Source organism: Calypte anna, unplaced genomic scaffold (genome assembly GCF_003957555.1).
Source record: "Calypte anna isolate BGI_N300 unplaced genomic scaffold, bCalAnn1_v1.p scaffold_87_arrow_ctg1, whole genome shotgun sequence".
Lineage (NCBI taxonomy): Eukaryota > Metazoa > Chordata > Aves > Apodiformes > Trochilidae > Calypte > Calypte anna.
Genome location: NW_022045535.1, coordinates 130281 through 149032, shown reverse-complemented (window position 1 = coordinate 149032; position 18752 = coordinate 130281). Strand labels below are relative to the sequence as shown.

Below are 18752 nucleotides of genomic sequence, written 5' to 3'. Positions count from 1 at the left end.
GTGGAGCTTCAGGAGCAAGAATGGCTCCTCCCACTACACCATTTATTGCCAGAATGTTATTTGTCCCTTCCTAAAATGAATGAGGAGGATCTGGATGGCTGATTTGTAGGACTTAAATGGCCAAACTGACACAGGACAGATTTATTTTTTTTTTTCTGTTAAACATTTCTGAAGGCACAGAGAACTTCTACAAAAGAAGGCTCAAAGTAGAGCCTGGATGATGATTTCTCTTCCCCAAGGCAGTCATTTCTCTTCTGGTGCCACTCTGGGGCCAGAGGCACTGTCGGTAAAGGTGGCAGAAAGTGTCAGCCAGGTGATGTCCCAAGAAAGGGAGAGCAGAGGGGTTTGGGTGGAATGCACGTGAATCACAGCCTGCTCTGAGCTCTCACCTCTTGTTTTTCTGGTTCTAGATTGACAATTTAAGCTCCTTACTTATTCATGTCTATTAAGCATTGTGTATCCCTCCTGGGCATGGTAGCAGACACTGGCACTTGATAGATGTTCTTCCAAAGTGCCAAGAATGGATGCAAGAGGGAACACCTCCTCCTAACAACCTGGAGAGCTTCTGAGCTGAGCTGAAACCTGTGCCCAAGATTTTGGTGACTTTCCATGCAGGAGAAGCTAAATCCTGACTTTCAGAAGTGCTAAAACTATCCAATACATTGATATTAAGGGGCACCATAGTAACTAAAGGAGAAAAGAAGAGGAAAAAAATAAATAACTTAAGCACACATTTCTAATTAATGCTTCTTTTTGGACAGTTTTTCTCTTCTGGAAAGTAATCCCCATCAGTAGGAAATGTGTGTTCAGGGCATTGGGGTTCCATCCTGGTCCATATTAAAATAGTGACACAGGAGCTGAAACCATTTGAAAAGAATAAGATTCTGTTGAGAAGCTGCTCCCAAACTTCTGTGGATGTCTGACCATCAGAGCCTTTAAAAAAATCACCCCTCCCTGCAAAAAAAGGTATGGATGGGGCCCAGTGGGTAGAAAACTTCTCCTGCCATTTATGCAGCAGCTAAAGAGGGGGAAAACGAGTCCTCACTTCAGTTCTTCCCCAAGTTTTGGGCTTGTCTTGGGCCTTTTAACTCATCCAGGAATAAGAGAGTGAAGTAAAACTGGACAGGTTTCTTTTAGCGTGTGTTTTGCTAAGCTGATCTTGAAGCCTCCAGCCACATCTTGCATTGCCTTCAGCTCTGAGCTGAGCCACAGCCTGGCCTCTCCTAGAGCCTCCAGCTGCCTCCTCATGTTGCCAATGTGTGCATCAAACAGGGGTTCAAGGTTATTTTTCACAATTCTTTGGTCTTCCAAGAGGCTCCATTTGGTCTCCAGGACTTTATTTTGTTGCTCCAGGAACCGCACCTGAAACCCATCAGAGCAATTGACATCATTTGAGATCATCACTTAAAACCTGCCTTGTTTTTCATGAGATGGGGATTTAATGTTAGGTGTTTTTTGGTCTCATGTAAGGTGTTTTTTGGTTTTATGTCATTTTTTATGGGCTTTATTGGACGTGCCATTGAAAGCTCAGTGATACGAAGACTTGCATGGCAGGAGCAACATTCAACTGCAAAGAAGCCTGAGAAACAAATTTACACCATTCCCAGATTGTCTACAGAGCTCTGACAAAATGAAGCTGTGCTTAGGGAGGTTAAAAGCTGGGGGAAAAATCCTTATCTCTGTGCATTAAGGATTTAGAGGTGAATTTATAATGTTGAGAGCAATGTTGAGATCCTGTTCTCCAAAGAATGACAAACATGCCAGGTGGGGTGGGATGGCATGGAATGTGTTTTACTTTGTCATCAAAGAGGCAAAGTTGTTGTTGAGGGATTTGATCTGGTCCTTTTCCTCTCTGCATCTTGGGGTCAATCTCCAAGTTGGTACCAAGAGGTTTTGATTGGCTGTGACCATTGAATCCCTCCAGGGCCACATCCTCCTCCAAACCCAAACCCAGCTCCACCAACTCTGTATTCAAACCCCCCATGACCTGACCCGTAGCTGTATCCTGGTCTAGGAGCACAATAATCCCCACTCGTGGAAATCCGCTTGCTTGCCCCCAGACTGTGAAGGCTCCTGCTGCCGAAACCACCCCAGATCCATCCCATGCCCCAACCACTGCTGCAGGACATGGACATGGAGCTGGAGATGCTTCAGTGGCAGAAGCAGCAGTGAAATTCATAGTGGGTCACCTTACCCGGTGCCATCTGAGTTCCCTGCAGTGATTTGCTGGTGGTGAGAGCAGAGGACAGTGAGGTGAGGCAGCAGATCAGGAGAAATCTTTAGGAGTTGGGACCAGGAGTCCTCTTTTATCCTTTTGGAGAGCTGGGCTTGTCCACAGAGGATCTGAGCTCAGTTGTCTGAGCCAATGGGTTTGGTAATGCTGGCACGTGGCCACCTTTCCCAGCCCGTTAATCACCAGACTGCAATGGGCTGGCAACCTTCAGGCTCATCAAATTAACCAACTTTTCTAACCTGTAGTCTTCAGAACGGGGATTACTGGGTAAGGGGGATTGGGGGGTGCATTCAGAAATTCCCTTTGTGGTTGCTTTTAACTTGGTTCATGGTGTTGGTGCCCGTTTAGTTTCAAGATGAGGGGACTGAAGTTGCCACAAGAGGGGATCTAGAGATGTTGAAAATGCTTTCCTGAAAAAAAAAAACCACCTGAGTTTGGTCCCCAGTAACCAGCTGGCTTGTGGTAGGAGTGACCTGTCCTGCTCTAGAAGTTGGATGTCTTGGTCTGCACGTCTCCTCTTTGCAGGCAATGCTCCATCTGCACAGAGCTGCTTTGGGTACAGATGACAATTTGGGAGCTTTCTTTTGGCTCAAAATGAGCCTGGATGCTTTGTTTAGTCCAAATGCTGAATGATGAGGTAGCTAAAAGCCCCCAGAGAGAAAATAGCCTGACTGCTAAAGTCCAGGCCATCAGGTTTGAGGCTGGATGGTGTTTAAATAATGGACCAAGTGCCATTCTGCTGGTGCCAGTGGAAATAGAGCACCCAGAGATGCCAGAGGTTGCCAGGTGGGTGTTGAAAGGGACAAGCCATTTCCTTTCAGGTCGTTGTGCTTGGATTTTGAGGGTTACTGAAAAGCTGGGGTTTGTTCTATCACTTTTGCTTTAGGCTAAGAGTCAGTGTGCACTTAATGTACATCACATTTACCACTAGTGCCTCAGTCTCTGCTGGGTTGTGTCAGAGGTACAATCTGCTCTGCAACCCCAGCACAGTATTTAACTATTTTTTCTTTTTTTAATAAGGGCTTTGGTGTTTCTGTAGTTTGCCTCCTTTTTGCTGTTCAGGAAATTGGTGGAGGGAAGCTAAATTTTCCTCACCAAAAGGGTCTTTAACTATCTTGCAGCCTGTCTGGGGACATTATTCTTCCCAAAGAGGGGGATTTTGGGTGTGATGGCAGTGGCAGGATTTTGTTAGTGCATACAAGCAGTGAGAGCCAGTGGAGTTGTTTTATTGGGAAAAGCTAGATTTATATCTCTACATGACATAAAACCTGGAAAGATTACAAGGGTTTGGGTGTGATCAAGGTGTCATGAAAATGCTGAGATGCTGTAATGGAGATATGAAGATAAAGGGATGTTTAGTGCCTGCTAGGGAGAGTAGATATTTTCCCATCCTGTGGAGACACTGATGATAAATAAAGTTTGCTCACGGAAATGGGAAGGGAACATCCAGCTGCTGTATTCCTGTTGGATGCAAGAAGTGTCCATGGGATTGCAGTGAGAGCAGAGGTAGGAAGGGTCTCAACTCTTGTGTGTTCAATTGGGTTTTTTTTACCTTCAGCTCTACTCTGCTGTGCCAACCTCTCTTTTCCCCAGGGTTCTATAAAGTCCTTGGAATTAAGAGGAGGATGCAGCAGAATTCATTCCACGTGCCTTTTATTAGACAAACACTGGGAAATGGGGAGTGTGGAGAGTCAAAGAACAAACAAGTGCATGATATGTTTTATATAAATAAGGACAACTTTGACTTCCAGATCTTTGACAGGTGACAGGGTAAGGATTGCACATAGTACAGGAGACTTGGCACCCCCTGGGTTATGTTGCTGCTGTCAGAATTTAGTAGCATCTCTTGGCTGAAGAGGTGGTGGTGGTGATGTACTTCATGCTGGAACTGCTTCCACCAGCCACACACGACCCAGCTGTGCCTTGTCCACTCCCAGAGCTGAAGCCAATTCCTCCAGCACAGATCCCACCTCCAACACCACTGCTGCCTCCAAAGCTGAGACAGTTTCCACTTCCATAGCCCGATCCGACAGAGGTTCTGGTCACAGCTGCAAGAGGAAAACACCCTCTTAAGAGCCAATCACAAGCAGTGGCTCTGAGTGGCAGGGAGATGAATATAAAAGTCACAAAACTATTTTTTAAAATTACTTACAGATATTCACTGCACTGGCACCTTCTCCAGAGAGCCTGTTAGGGAGCAAAGTGAGGCAGTGAGAATTCAAGGGGAACCCGTGAACAGGTGCTGGTTGAAAAGGCAGGAGAATTTCTTTGGAATATTTTTGGTGGATGTTGGAAAGTTAGAGCAAAAGGCCTCTTCCCAGCCAGCTCAATTTGTGGGCAACTGTTTGCCTTTAAACAAGATTCGTGTCCTCTGAATTGGGGCAGCTTCTAAACTTGGCAAGGAGCTGAAACTCCATCACACCTCTGGAAACTCTCCCCAGGGACAGGAGCTGGACTTCATGATCCTGATGGGTCCCTTCCAGCTCAGCATATCCCACGGTTCTATGGTTGATTCTGTGGAACTGGGGTACAAAATTTCACCCACCTGCACTCCTCCCCCTCCAGCAGCTTCCTGTAGGTTGCAATCTCAATGTCCAGGGCCAGCTTGACGTTCATCAGCTCCTGGTACTCCCGGAGCTGCCTGGCCAGGTCTGTCTTGGCCTTTTGCAGGGCTGTCTCCAGCTCGGTCAGTTTGGCCTTGGCATCCTTGATGGCCACCTCCCCACGCTGCTCAGCATCTGCAGTGGCTGTCTGCAAACTGGTGCACTGGGGAAGAAAACCAGTGGTTGCATTCCCAATCCTGAGCACAGACCAGTACCCAGAGACCACAGTGCCTGGGCTTGATGCAGAGGTTGGGTTAACATCTATAGGCATGATCTTAATGATCATTGAATGCAGTGATCATTGAATTGATCCATGAATTCAATGATCAGTTCAATGATCACTGTATTGATCTATGTCCTGAGCCAGGTCACAACCTGGGTTTAATCTGACTCCACATCTCTTTACATCTCCTCAGACTTCCCAATGCTGTATTAAGTGGCTCCTAGTGATTTTATTGCACTGAGATAAATGCTGTTATATTCATTCATTCATTCATTCATTCCTGATCCAGCAGAGCTCACTGAGGTGCATTTATTTTTATTCCCCAGAGTTGGCTGGACATCCAAGAAGTCAGACCACAGCAAGAGTAGAGTCTGATGTGTTTAGGCTTCCCCTTACCTGTTTCTTCACGCTGTCAATCTCAGAGCGGAGCCGCTGGACGTGGCGATTGAGCTCAGAAATCTCCTGCTTGGTGACACGGAGGTCGTCCCCGTGCCTGCCTGCTGTAGCCTGCAGCTCTTCATACTGTCACAGGGAGAGGAGACAAGGTAAAACACAATAGTTCTAGAGCCAAGCAGAGCGTGGGTGTTGACATAAAGATGTTCCTGTTCTCAATCCCAAATCACCACTTCCAAATTTTATAGGATTGTTAAATCCGAAAACATCCTGAGTTATAAAAATCCCAGTGGGACTCACCTCCCCGTGGCGTTTTGGGGGAGGGAGTGTGGTTTTCCCATTGCAGAATCCTTCCTAAGCACTCACCCTGGACTGGTACCAGGACTCAGCCTCTGCCCGGCTCCGGTTGGCGATGTCCTCATACTGAGCCTTGACCTCTGCGATGATGCTGTCCATGTCCAAGCTCCGGTTGTTGTCCATGGTCAGGATGACAGAGGTGTCAGAGATCTGAGCCTGCATCTGAGACAGCTCCTGCAGAGGCAGAGGGAATTCCTGTGAGTCACAGGCGTGAGACATGAGCGCTGCTCATAGGGAGGGAAAAAAACCCCAAGGCAGAGGATAGACCTGGGTGGACAAAGTGATTTTTTTCCCAAGACAAGGTTAAGATATTTGTTGAACAGGCAAAAAAAGCATTGAATTATTTATTGCAGCTGAGTGGAAATTAATCAGTCCTGAGCCTCTGCAGTGGGAAAGGAAGGCAAAGAATTTGGGTGCTGGGAGAGGGAAGTTAATGCTGGTGCTTACAGCTTCAAAGAGGACTTTGAGGAACTCTATCTCCTCCACAAGGGAGTCCAGCCTGGCTTGCAGCTCTGTCTTGTTCATGTAGGCAGCATCCACCTCCTAGAAGAAGGAACACATCACAAAAATGAAGCACTTTTCAGAGAGGAAAAGCTGAAGGATGTTTCTGGCTCTGCTCCTGCAGACTGCACTGCACCCACCTTCTTCAGGATCACAAAGTCGTTCTCAACAACTGTGCGCTTGTTGATCTCCTCCTCATATCTGTGGGGTGGAAATGGAGAGTTGGTCTGTGACTGTCAAAAGTTACTTCATATTTTCAGAACCAGCCTCTTTTTTTTTTTTTTTTTTTTTTTTTTTTTGTATGTACAGTTTTGTACCGTGGTCTCTCAGCCCTGTAATTTTCTGCCCATGACTTTCAGCCATGGGGAAGTGAGGCTGAATATGTCCTGAATTAAACTCAGCCTGGGGCCTCTCTCAGAAGATTCTATCAGGAAAAAAGCCTTTCCTTGTTTCATGGCACAGATGAAAGTTTTTCTCTCCAGAAAGCCCATGAATGGATGGACTTACTTGTTCTTGAAGTCCTCAGCAAGGCTTTGCACCTTGGTCATCTCCCCTCCCAAATTCTCCTTGTCTGTCAGCAAGCTGTTCAGCTGCCTCCTCAGGTTGTTGATGTAGGTCTCAAAGAGAGGCTCGATGTTGTTTCTGACTGTTTTGTTCCCCTGCTCTTGCAGAAGGCTCCATTTGGTCTCCAGGACCTTGTTTTGTTGTTCAAGGAATCGGACCTGGATAGAGAAAGGAGGTGTCCCAGAGATACTGATTTTAGGATGGTGTTCATTAGGGTACAATCCTGCAAGGATTTGATTGCTGAAAGGTGGGAGCTCTCAGCCCTTGGGGGACAGCTGACAATTTTTACAGGAAAACAAGCAAGCTTTGCACATCTGCTGTCAGTGTTCCTGCTCTCTTTGCAAACTCTGCCTCCTTACATCCTGTATCACCATTTCCCCCATGTTGGGTGCTCCCACATCAACATTAATGCAAGGGTCACAAAGCTGGAACCCCTCAGGTTTTATTCCCAGGCTGCTGATGCTAGAAACATAAGTAAAAGAGCAAAACTCCTGGTATATATAATATAATGTAATGTAATGTAATGTAATATAATATAATATAATATAATATAATATAATATAAAGAATATAGAATATAGAATATAGAATATAGAATATAGAATATAGTTTGCCCTAGTTTTTCCTTCCCCACTGAAGAATCAGCACAGAACAACCAAGAAATCTTATGTCTCACCTTGTCAATGAAAGAGGCAAATTTATTGTTGAGGGTCTGAATCTGATTCTTCTCCTCCTTACGGATATTCTGGATGTTGGGGTCAATCTCCAGATTGAGAGGCTTCAGGAGGCTCTGGTTGACTGAGACTTCATGAATTCCCCCAGCAGGGACAGCAGGGAACCCAGGGCCACCCAAGCCACCACCGAACCCAAAGACACCACCAAAACCACAGGAGTTTCCAGTGCCAGCGCCAAAACCTGCAGGTCCACAGAAGCCACTGCCCCTTCCAGCCACAGAAATCCTCTTGCATCCACCAGGGCTGTAGAGGCTCCTGCTCCCAAAACCTCCAGCAAATTTTCCATACCCAGCACCAGTGCTGCAGCTTCCAGCCTGGGATGCAGGACGTGAGCAGAAGCTGATGCTGCTCATGTTTGGGATGAAAGCAGAAGCAGCACTGAAGCCACTTTTGCTCTGGTGTCTTGCAGCACACTGGCGAGACATGGCAGCTGCTGGGAGAGGGGCAGAAAGAATAAAGCAGGGAGGATGTGGATGAAGGCAGGAAGGTGAAGCTGTGCTACCCCAAGCTGGGACTGGCCTTTTTATACCCTTCCTAGCTGGGGATGGGTCTGGTGTGGTGCTCATCTTACTGATTAACTGGGTTTGTCACACCCGGCAGAGCAGATGGTGAGTTCACCATGAGCACCAGCACCCAGGAAGCACTCCCAGAGTGCAGGAGTTGCAATTTTCTTTCCTTTTTTTTTTTTTGTGACAGTCATGATCTGTCTGTCCAAATATCTGAGAAAACACTCAAATACTGCCTGCTCAACACTTTTTCACAGTCATCCCTTCCCCACTCCCTCCTTTCACCTCTGCAGATGCTTCCCCAGGTTGGGCAAGCGCTCGCTCATCTCTTTCATGGGTGAATCAATCCTTCTCTTGCACAATATTTCATGGTGCAGTGGCCTGAGAAAACTGTTAGTGTGGGTCTGGGTTTTCCTGCTGCAGAAGTTTCAAGTAAACTCCAGCAGGACATCAGCAACCTCAAGCTCCAACTTGCTGGAAATTCTGGACTCTTGCTCTCATGCCCAAACAAGAATCCTTTCAACCAGAACTGATACAGAAAGGAGAAAGAGGTGATGGGGGGAAAGCCAGGGTGGTGACGTGGCGTTAGTGGAACTCCTGGACCATCAGCTGTCAAAAACCAGCTGGGAGTGGGAAGAACATGGAAGACAGTTTGATTTTCAGACCTTTCCTTTCCGAGAAAAGTGTCTACATTTCATCCTGATTAAGGCTGATAAGAAACTAGATGGAATATCAGAATACGACCTGGGAGAGAGTTACTGTTGTCTGTGATGACACAAAAACTGAGTTGGCAATTTCTCAGGGCTTTACCTGTGCAGATTTTGGGTCTGTTTCCTGACTCATGGGATTACCTTGTCTCTGTGCAGTGAGAAGCCTGTTCCCAGGCTGCCCTCCCCACGCTGGTTGTCTTTCCCCTCTGATATCTCTTACTCACAAGGAAACTCAGTGCCTGGGATCTGGGCTTCACCATTGCTCACAGACAGCTCCCTCTGCTCTTATTCCATGTGGTGCCCAAGAAAAGGCAAAAAGTTCATTTCTCTGCTGCCTTGACTCTCCCTGTGAAGTACCTCTGTGCTCATGGGTGTTTCTCCCAGAGCAAAGATGCTCCAAGGTCACTTCCAGTGTCTCATCCAGGCATGGACATGCTTCTCTTGGACCTTGCAGCCCTTTGGGCATCCGAAGGTCTGTCTCTCTTGAGGATGTCCACCCCCAAGCTGCAGAGGAGGCAGCAGCTGGGAGGTCAGAGCTCTCCCCAGACATTGAGCAGACCCAGCAGGAGTGGGGAAGGAGCAGGAGATTGCAGAAGCCTCTTTCAAGTGCATGCTTGTGCTTGCCATTTCACAGGTGGAGGCCAGGCAGTCAACTGAGTTTGACCAGAAGGTCCCAGGAGACTAATTTCCAAATGCCTGCCATCTCCTTTCTTCTCTTTTTGCCTTTCAGTCATGCTCTTTCCTCCTCTCCTTTCCTTTCCTTTCCTTTCCTTTCCTTTCCTTTCCTTTCCTTTCCTTTCCTTTCCTTTCCTTTCCTTTCCTCTCCTTTCCTTTCCTCTCCTTTCCTTTCCTCTCCTCTCCTTTCCTCTCCTCTCCTCTCCTCTCCTCTCCTCTCCTTTCCTTTCCTTTCCTTTCCTTTCCTTTCCTTTCCTTTCCTTTCCTTTCCTTTCCTTTCCTTTCCTTTCCTTTCCTTTCCTTTCCTTCCTTTCCTTTCCTCTCCTTTCCTCTCCTTTCCTTTCCTTCCTTTCCTTTCCTTTCCTTTCCTTTCCTTTCCTTTCCTTTCCTTTCCTTTCCTTTCCTTTCCTTTCCTTTCCTTTCCTTTCCTTTCCTTTCCTTCCTTTCCTTTCCTTTCCTTTCCTTTCCTTTCCTTTCCTTTCCTTTCCTTTCCTTTCCTTTCCTTTCCCTTTCCTTTCCTTTCCCCTTTCCTTTCCTTTCCCCTTTCCTTTCCTTTCCCCTTTCCTTTCCTTTCCCCTTTCCTTTCCTTTCCTTCCTTTCCCCTTTCCTTTCCTTTCCCCTTTCCTTTCCTTCCCCTTTCCTTTCCTTTCCCCTTTCCTTTCCTTTCCCCTTTCCTTTCCTTTCCCCTTTCCTTTCCTTTCCCCTTTCCTTTCCTTTCCTTTCCTTTCCTTTCCTTCCTTTTCTTCTCTTTTCTCTTCTTTTCTTTTTCTTTTTTTTTTTTTCCTTTTTTTTTTTTTTTTTTTATTTTCTTTCCCTCTGTCTATTTCCATCTCTGTACTTCCAATGTTTCCATTACACACACACTGGAATGAAGCTGAAATAACAGTTCTGGGAGTGTTTAACTGCTGTGTGTTACAACAAGCCACGGGTTTTAAGAGGAAGGAGCTTCTGTGACTAAGCCACCAACCATCTGTCCCAAAGAACTCTATAAAAATTTTATGGCTGTTAATTAGCTACCAGTTCCCTCCACACACTGCAAATTCTGGCTCATTCATTTCTCTACTACTAAAGTTTTCATCTGGATTGTGTTAGAATTAATCCAGGCTGTCCTCTCCCACTGAAACTCAATCCTTGGGTCACCCCTGCATCTCTTTAACTTCTCCAGCAGGACTGGATGCAGGAGGTTGTGTGTGTGGTAACCAGAGTCCTGCTGTACCTTGGTCGTGTATCCAGAGATGCCAAAGCCTTTGCCAGGGATGCTTTTTTGTATCTTGTTTAGAAAGGGACACCCTGGGAGAAGAAACATTCTGGTGGGTCCCTCAGCTCAGGAAGGAGATTGAGGTGCTGGAGCAGGTCCAAAGGAGGCAACTGGGCTGGTGAAGGGATGCAGCAGAATTCCTGTGAGGAAGGGCTGAGGGAGCTGGGGGTGTTGAGGCTGGAGAAGAGGAGGCTCAGGGGAGACCTCATCACTCTCTCCAACTCCCTGAAAGGAGGTTGGAGCCAGGGGGGGGTTGGGCTCTTTTCCCAGGCAACTCTCAGCAAGACAAGAGGGCAGGGTCTCAAGTTGTGCCAGGGGATGTTTAGGTTGGAGATGAGAAAGAATTTCTTTCTGGAGAGGGTGATCAGGCATTGGAATGGGCTGCCCAGGGAAGTAGTGGATTCTCCGTGTCTGGAGATCTTTCCAAAGAGCCTGGATGTGGCACTGAGTGCCATGGGCTGGGAACCACGGGGGGAGTGGATCAAGGGTTGGACTTGATGATCTCTGAGGTCCCTTCCAACCCAGCTAATTCTATGATTCTATGGTGCCAGCCTTTGGCATGCTGGATGAAGGGCTGTGTTGTGACCCAGATGTTGATGCCATGGATGGCATCTTTCTGAAGTGCCTCTTGGCTGTGTATCTTATATCCTGGTTGGTCAGAGAGTGTATCTGGGCAGCAACGAGGAAGACAATTGCTTCACCTTGCCCGGGCTGCTGTTCATGGTGAAGATGTTGCTCCTCCGCAGGAAAGTGCTTGGAGTCCTCAGCAGGGAGAGGTGGTGGAGCTGGAGTGGAAAGCCAGAGCAGACCCATAATTGAGTCTGCATGTTTGGGGGAAGAAATCCTGAGGGATACAGAGGGGAACATGGAGAGCTCAAAGCATCCTAGAAGATTACAGGAAACTGGAATTATCATTCAGGCACTGCCAATTCCCTTCCCTTTGTCCATCTTTTCAAGCTTTTTCCTTAGAGTCAGTCCTTCTCTGCCCATTCCTTAGACTTACTGAAATGTTTTTCCAATCACATCTATTTCTTCAACTCATCTTCCAGCAATGAGATGCCTGGAAGTGTTCAAGGCCAGGTCTGATGAGCAACCCAATCAAGTTGGAGTTGTCCCTGCCCATGCAGGGGGTTGGAACTGGATGAGCTTTAAGGTCCTTTCCAGCCCAACCCATTCTGTGATTTTATGATCTATCACTTTGTAGCTTTCAGCCAGATGATGCTCTGCTTTTACTTCTCAATTAATTTCTCCTGATTAGTCAGAACCACATTTAAAATTCCTGCACTTCCTCTGGTTTTCTCCGCCTTCTCCAAACAGCATTTTGTCTCCAGAGTATTCCAAGAATGTGAAGGAACTTCGGATCTCAAAGACTTTCATTTTGCATCGGGTATCCCATCCTTGGATATTTTTACAGCTATTGGATGAGCAACATCTAATTCAGCACAGGACATGGATGCAGATAGACCAGATCCTCCCCCTGATCATAGTCAAGGGAGAGGGAACACGAGTTTCAGGACCTGAGAGGAACACCTAAAGAGAAACACCTGAAGCTGCGTGGGCAGGGAAGCAGGAAGGGAATGCCTTTCAACCCCCTCATGTTTGCCCTGCTGACACCTCCATTTAGGGAAGAGAGCTCCCGGTAAAAAGGGTTTTGAGATGGGCTGATAGACCTGAACAAGTCAGGAGGTTGCTCTGCCTCCCCTGGTAATTAGTTCCCCATTGTTAGACATTTCTGCTGGTACATCTTGGCACTGCCCCTCCTGCCCCCTGGGAACCAGCCTGCTGGATGTTGTATTCCCTGGAAGCTGCACAGTAAATGAGTTTTAGACCTTTTCCCATGTGCCTGGCCCCTGCCTTGACGTGCCCTGTGTTTTGTGTTTAGCTCTGAGGTGTTTTACTTGCACGGGAGGGAGGACGTGGAAAATCAAGAGCAAAGCTCCCTTGGGTGCTCGCCATGCCTGTGTGTTTTGGCTGCCACTGGAGAGGTGCAGGAACCGTGGGTGAGGAGCAAAAATCTGCACATTTCACTGGGCAGGGCTGTAGGAAAAGTGCTCGTTATCTGCATTTGCATTCTGTTCCATGTCTTTAATTAAAAGGTCCCCACAACAGCATAAATTACACATGCATTTTTATTAGACAAACACCAGAAAGTGAAGAGAGACAAACAGTCATGGGACACAATTTTATATACAAAACCCGGCCAGAAAATGCTGAGCTGTAACAAAGCAAGTTGCAAATTTAAAACAGTTGGACTTGCATTCAGTGACAGAGATGCCACGTGCTGGACAACCCAGCTGGGAGGGAGTTCCCAAGGTGAGGTTCCTGTGTGACGAGACACAGGGTTTAAGTTGGCCCTCATTCTGCTGACCCCAACCATGCTTTAGTAAAGCACCAGTGCTAAGGTAGATTCTGGCAAGTGAATTTGTCTGGAAAGAAGCTTTTAGCTTCTGTAACTCCTTCTGGTGGAAGAGGTCGAGAGGAACTTCATGCTGGAGCTACTGTTGCCTCCAAGGTTGGTGCTGCAAACCCCAGGACCACTTCCACAGTTGAAGCTGTTCCCCATATTGCAGATTCCCCCTCCCATGTTGAGGTTGCTTCCCCCTCCATATCCAGTTCCCACAGTTGTTCTGGTCACAGCTGTAGGAAGGAGAAGGAAAAGGTTTCAGTCTCTCTGGGCACTGGCATCACAGTGCAGAGGAACAGTAATGCTCCAAGCAGATAATTTCATATATTTTAGCTACTTACAGATATTCACTGGGACACCATCTCCAGCCAGCCTGTTAGGGGACAGAACACAGCAAGGTCAGAGGATAATTATGTCTGTTTATATTGTGGGGGCAGAAATAGGGTACATTTCCTAGAGAAAAATAAGAACATGGCATAATTATTGCCGTTAGCTGGGACAATCTTCCCCCCCTCCCCTAATGCCCTGTTGAGTATTTCTGAGCACCTCCAGTGCTCAACATTGCTTCACTTATCCAACAGCAGGACTGGAAGGGTTGTGTTTCCCACCCACCTGCACTCCTCCCCCTCCAGCAGCTTCCTGTAGGTTGCAATCTCAATGTCCAGGGCCAGCTTGACGTTCATCAGCTCCTGGTACTCCCGGAGCTGCCGGGCCAGGTCTGCCTTGGCTTGTTGTAGAGCATCTTCCAGGTCAGCCAGTTTGGCTTTGGCATCTTTGAGGGCCATCTCCCCACGCTCCTCAGCATCAGCAATGGCTGCCTTCAGACTTGCACACTATGGAGAAGAAACCCACGGTCAGATTCCCCAAACAAGACCCAGATTTGTTCTTTGTCTACCTTGAAATCACCAGGTTTTGTTTGAGCACCAGTTCACCAGTTGTTCACCAGTTTGTTCACCAGTTTCAGTGACAGTTCAGTGGGAGAAAAGGGGACAAACTGAGCAGAACTTGCCTCTGAGGTTTTCCCTCCCTCTCCCTTGACAGTCAGGGGGTAAATTGGTTAAAAGTGTGGGGATTTTCCTGCTTCTTACCTGTTTCTTCACGTTGTCGATCTCAGAGCGGAGCCGCTGGACGTGGCGATTGAGCTCAGAAATCTCCTGCTTGGTGTTACGGAGGTCGTCCCCGTGCCTGCCTGCTGTAGCCTGCAGCTCTTCATACTGTCACAGAGAGAGGAACAATCACCCAACTTTGGGTAACATCCCTTGAGTTTGGAGAAACCCAGGTTCCTGAAATCCCCGAGCCCTCCTCCAGCCCAGACTAGTGGCTGCTTTAGAATATTTGAGAGGAATATTTCTTGGAAGAGTCAGTTCTCTGCTCAAGACAAGACATGAAGAGAAGAGCAGGGAAATCCCCCAGTTTCTTCACCTTGGTTTGGTACCAGGACTCTGCTTCAGCTCGGCTTCTGTTGGCGATGTCCTCGTACTGTGCTTTGACCTCTGAGATGATGCTGTCCAGGTCCAGGTTTCTGTTGTTGTCCATGGTGAGCACAACAGAAGTGTCGGAGATCTGGGTCTGCATCTGAGACAGCTCCTGCAAAGGGCACGGGGGGTGAGGGGAGGGAATTTCACCTTTTCATCCATTCAGCTGAGGGTGCAGAGCTGGGAGAGGCTGCAGAGTGCTATCTAAAGATCTAAGGAGGTTGCTATGACTCTAAATAGGTGCAGGGTTTAGCATCTCCTGGGGGAAGAAACTATCAGCTTTTGGAGGAAAAGAGGGAGGGAAGCTCTAAGTGAGGGTTGCCAGGTCTGGGGAGGTGTTTGTACTCACTGCTTCATAGAGGGCTCTCAGGAAATTAATTTCTTCAGTTAGTGCATCTGCCTTGGCTTGTAGTTCCACCTTGTTCATATAGGAACCATCCACATCCTGCAGAACAAGAGGTTATTTCATGTTTGCGACTTATTAGCAACTTGGGGACAGCCATATGACAATGAGTGCAGGTAGCAGTACAGGGAAGAAACCATAAAAAAAAAAAAAAGCTTTTGGAATCTGAACAGACAGATGTATGAGTGAATCAGGGCTGAGAGCAATAAAAGAGTTATCAGATGGGATTCTGCAATTTGCTCTCACCTTCTTGAGTGTCACAAATTCATTCTCTGCAATCGTACGCCTGTTGATTTCATCTTCATACCTGATGGAGGGAGGCAGAAGGAGCATTTGTTTAGGCAAGTAACAGATGGAGGTGATTTTACTTTGCTGGAATGAGCTTCCTTAAAAAGCAGTTTGCATACAATGTTCTTTTCTCCTACAGAGCATCTGAACAAGAGACCATGAGTATGTTTCTTGGCTAAACTAGTTAAAACAAGTACATAAAACATTTCTAACAACCTGTTCTTTGGGGTTTTTTTGTGTTTTTTTTCTTATTTCTGGCCATTAGTCATACTTCTTCTGCATGTCTGAGGCGAATTAAACGTGCTGACCTGAAACTCTCAGAGCTGCCACGTAGTATTTTTTTTTCTCGGGAGGTAATTTAGTTAATAAGGCTTTGATCATATTCTAAATTATTCCCTAAATGGTTTTGTGTTTGGATCTGTTACTCCATTACCGTTTATCTCGAGAAAATGCCACAGCCTTCACTGTTGGGAATTCCTCTCTCCCAGATTCTCCTGGATCCCGCAGTTGGATTAAGGATGAAAGGCTGCAGCTACCCAGGTAAGCAGAACACCAGCTCAGTACTTACTTCTTCTTGAAATCCTCAACCAGGTACTGGGTGTTGACGAGCTCTCCCTCCAGCCTCCCCTTGTCACTCAGCAAACTGTTCAGCTGCATCCTGAGGTTGTTGATGTAAGTCTCAAAAAGTGGCTCCAGGTTGTTCTTCACTGTTTTCATCCCCTGCTCCTGGAGCAGGCTCCACTTGGTTTCCAGCACTTTATTTTGTTGCTCGAGGAACCGGACCTGCAAGCAGAAAGATCCTGAAGATGTTTTGAGAGAAGACAGATTCTGGAGAGCTTTTCTTGCAAATGTGAGCTCTCAGTCCTGGCTGAGGAGGTGAAGTTCCCTTCCCAGATGGTTTTCAGAGCCATCTGGAGAGATGGAATTGCTATTCGGCTGCGGGGACCTTGCTCATTATTGCAAACAAACTCTGGAATGATTTCTGATTTTCTTGCACCACGCATCCCCTTCGTGGCTTTGCTAACTCAGGGCAGGCTGCCTGCATCTTGTGTGAAGAGTGCTTGCAGAATCAGATCAAGGAGCAAAACAGGGCTTGCACTCTTACTGAGATAACAGCAATCTAGTGCCGTTTCTCCTTCTCTCCTGTGTAGCTCCCCCACCCCACAAAAACTCCAAAAGAATGGAGCATTTTCCTTGAAAGCAAAGAGGAGCTGCTCGAGCAGAGCAGAAATGCTGCAGATGCTCTTGTGCATCTGACACAGTTAACAAGGAAATGAAGTGGACAGAGAATGTCAGATCAGATTTTGCTATTTTGAACTAATAGTCCAATCATGTTGGAACTGTTGCAGTGATTACTTCAAACGCCTTTGAGGAAATTCAAGCAATGAGAAACTTGCTTCTCTCTGGTGCCAATTCACGGGATCCCTTTCTTGGTCATTTTAGATGTGTTGCTTGCATTTCATTTGACCCCCCAAAAAAAAAAGTTATCAGGGCTCCTATAATGCTCAATGGAGAGAGCTCAACATCTCCAGAAGGATGGGGTTGACTTTCAGAGCTTTTTTTTTTTTTTCCTTTTTTTCCCCACTGCCTGTGAGATGTCAAGCAGCAAATGAGGAGGACCTCAAATACTGGGTGATTAATTCATAGTAACCACTATGTAGGAGGTACATCTTCCACCCTCATTCCTTACTTCTATTCCTTCTTGATCAGCTTCAGTGCCCATCCAGCAGCTAAGAAAAGAGTTCTCATCCAAAAAAAAAAAAAAAAAAAAAAATCAGGACAAGATATTTAGGGAAGCTAATGTCTCACCTTGTCAATGAAGGAGGCGAATTTGTTATTGAGAGTTTTGATCTGTTCCTTCTCCTCCTTCCGGATCCTTTGGATGCTGGGGTCAATCTCCAAGTTGAGAGGTTTCAGGAGGCTTTGGTTGACGGAGACTTCGTGGATGCCCCCAGCTGGGAATCCAGGGCCACCCATGCCCCCACCAAAGGCACCATATCCATAGCCCAGGTTAGCTGGCACACCAAAGCCACCACCATAGACACTACCGGGGCCACCACCAAACCCTGCGGATCCATAGAAACTCCCACCCCTTCCAGCCACAGAGATCCTCTTGCATCCACCGACATTGTAGAGGCTTTTGCTTCCAAAGCCACCACCAAGCCTCCCAAAGCCACTGCCAGCATTGCAGCTTCCAACCCGGGTGACAGAGCGTGAGCTGAAGCTGGTACGGCAGGTGTTGGGGACGATGGCAGAAGCGGCACTGAAGCCACTTCTGCCCCTCTGAATCCTCACGGTGGACTGGCGGGACATGGCTGGGAGTTTGGGATGGGATGGATGCTACAGGGAGAAGAAAGGAGAGGAAAGGTGCTGGCCTGGAGCAAGGAGTAGGAGGAAAAAGGAGAAAGGTGAACCTGTGCTCTCCACAGGCTCCGGGGAGCCCTTTTATGCATTTATGAGGATGGGATGGGTTTGATGAGGTGGATCAGCTTTCTGATTAATTAAGCTTGGCACGTCCGACAGCATTCTGGAGAGTGAACTCACTCCTCACACACGCCCTGCTGAAATAATATAGCCAGGTTCTGAGCAACAGGGGCATTGTTTGGGAATAACTGTCGCCTTCTCCTGTCTTTGTAGCCAGCCAGACTCTTTGCCGTATCAAAGACCTTAAAAATGGCAGTGAGTCACCCTGGGCACAGGGAGGAAAACACCGTTCAGAACGCCTGTCATTCAACACCTCTCTCCTGTGAAAACTTCATCCCTCAGGATTGCTTTTGCTCCTGTTGTGTTCACCAGCCAGGTTTAGAGAAGTCCCTGATGCTTCAGACAGGGTCTGTGTTGGGCAGAGCAGTGCTGTGCAGCAAGCCTGGCAATAAATTGGTTTGTCCTGGGGTTTTGTCTGCTCCCCAGTGTATCTGCAGAAATAGTTTTGCTTCCATCCCTGTGTTGGCTCAGCACCTTGAGCTGATCTCTTCTGAAAATCCTGCTTCTGTAGATTTCTTCTCTCACTAAAAAAAAAAAGTAAAATGCAGGAATAAAAACGTTTTGACAAGGTCTTTGGTTCGTGTGTGGGGATTTTGATAGGTGCCATTGAGTTGTAACACAAGGAGTTGTGCCAGTGCCTCAGCACAACATCAGAAGGTTTTGGTATTTAAGGAGGGAAACAAATAAACAAAATAATAAAAAAACCCAACAAACACCAAAAACAAAAACAAACAAAAAAAAAAAACAAAAACAAACAAAAAAAAAACCACCAAAAAGAAACCCCCAAAAACCTGGAACTGCTTAGAATCCAGTGGCTCTATGGAAATTGAGTGCTCCAGGGCTGTTCCCAACTCAGCATTTATAAACACAACATTGTTTCCCAATGATTTAATCAGCTCTTCAAGCCCTGCACACGTGAAACTCTCATCCTGCCTGCTTGAA

The 18752-nt window shown here is 46.9% G+C and overlaps 2 protein-coding genes across 2 annotated transcripts; both read right to left on the bottom strand.

The window, feature by feature from the left end:
• Positions 1-4066: 4066 nt before the first annotated feature.
• On the bottom strand, positions 4067-8032 carry LOC103528982 (keratin, type II cytoskeletal 5). The gene is made up of 9 exons (XM_008494393.2): positions 7550-8032; positions 6818-7032; positions 6451-6511; positions 6257-6352; positions 5819-5983; positions 5456-5581; positions 4779-4999; positions 4386-4420; positions 4067-4281 (listed from the first exon to the last, which is right to left on the bottom strand). Exons 1-9 carry the CDS (start codon positions 8030-8032, stop codon positions 4067-4069), a joined length of 1617 nt encoding a protein of 538 aa, XP_008492615.2.
• Positions 8033-13196: 5164 nt separating this feature from the next.
• Positions 13197-17639, bottom strand: LOC103528981 (keratin, type II cytoskeletal 6A-like). The gene is made up of 9 exons (XM_008494392.2): positions 17136-17639; positions 15895-16109; positions 15285-15345; positions 14985-15080; positions 14583-14747; positions 14249-14374; positions 13773-13993; positions 13502-13533; positions 13197-13393 (listed from the first exon to the last, which is right to left on the bottom strand). The coding sequence occupies exons 1-9, from the start codon at positions 17637-17639 to the stop codon at positions 13197-13199; spliced, it is 1617 nt and encodes a 538-aa protein (XP_008492614.2).
• Between the last annotated feature and the right edge of the window lie 1113 nt (positions 17640-18752).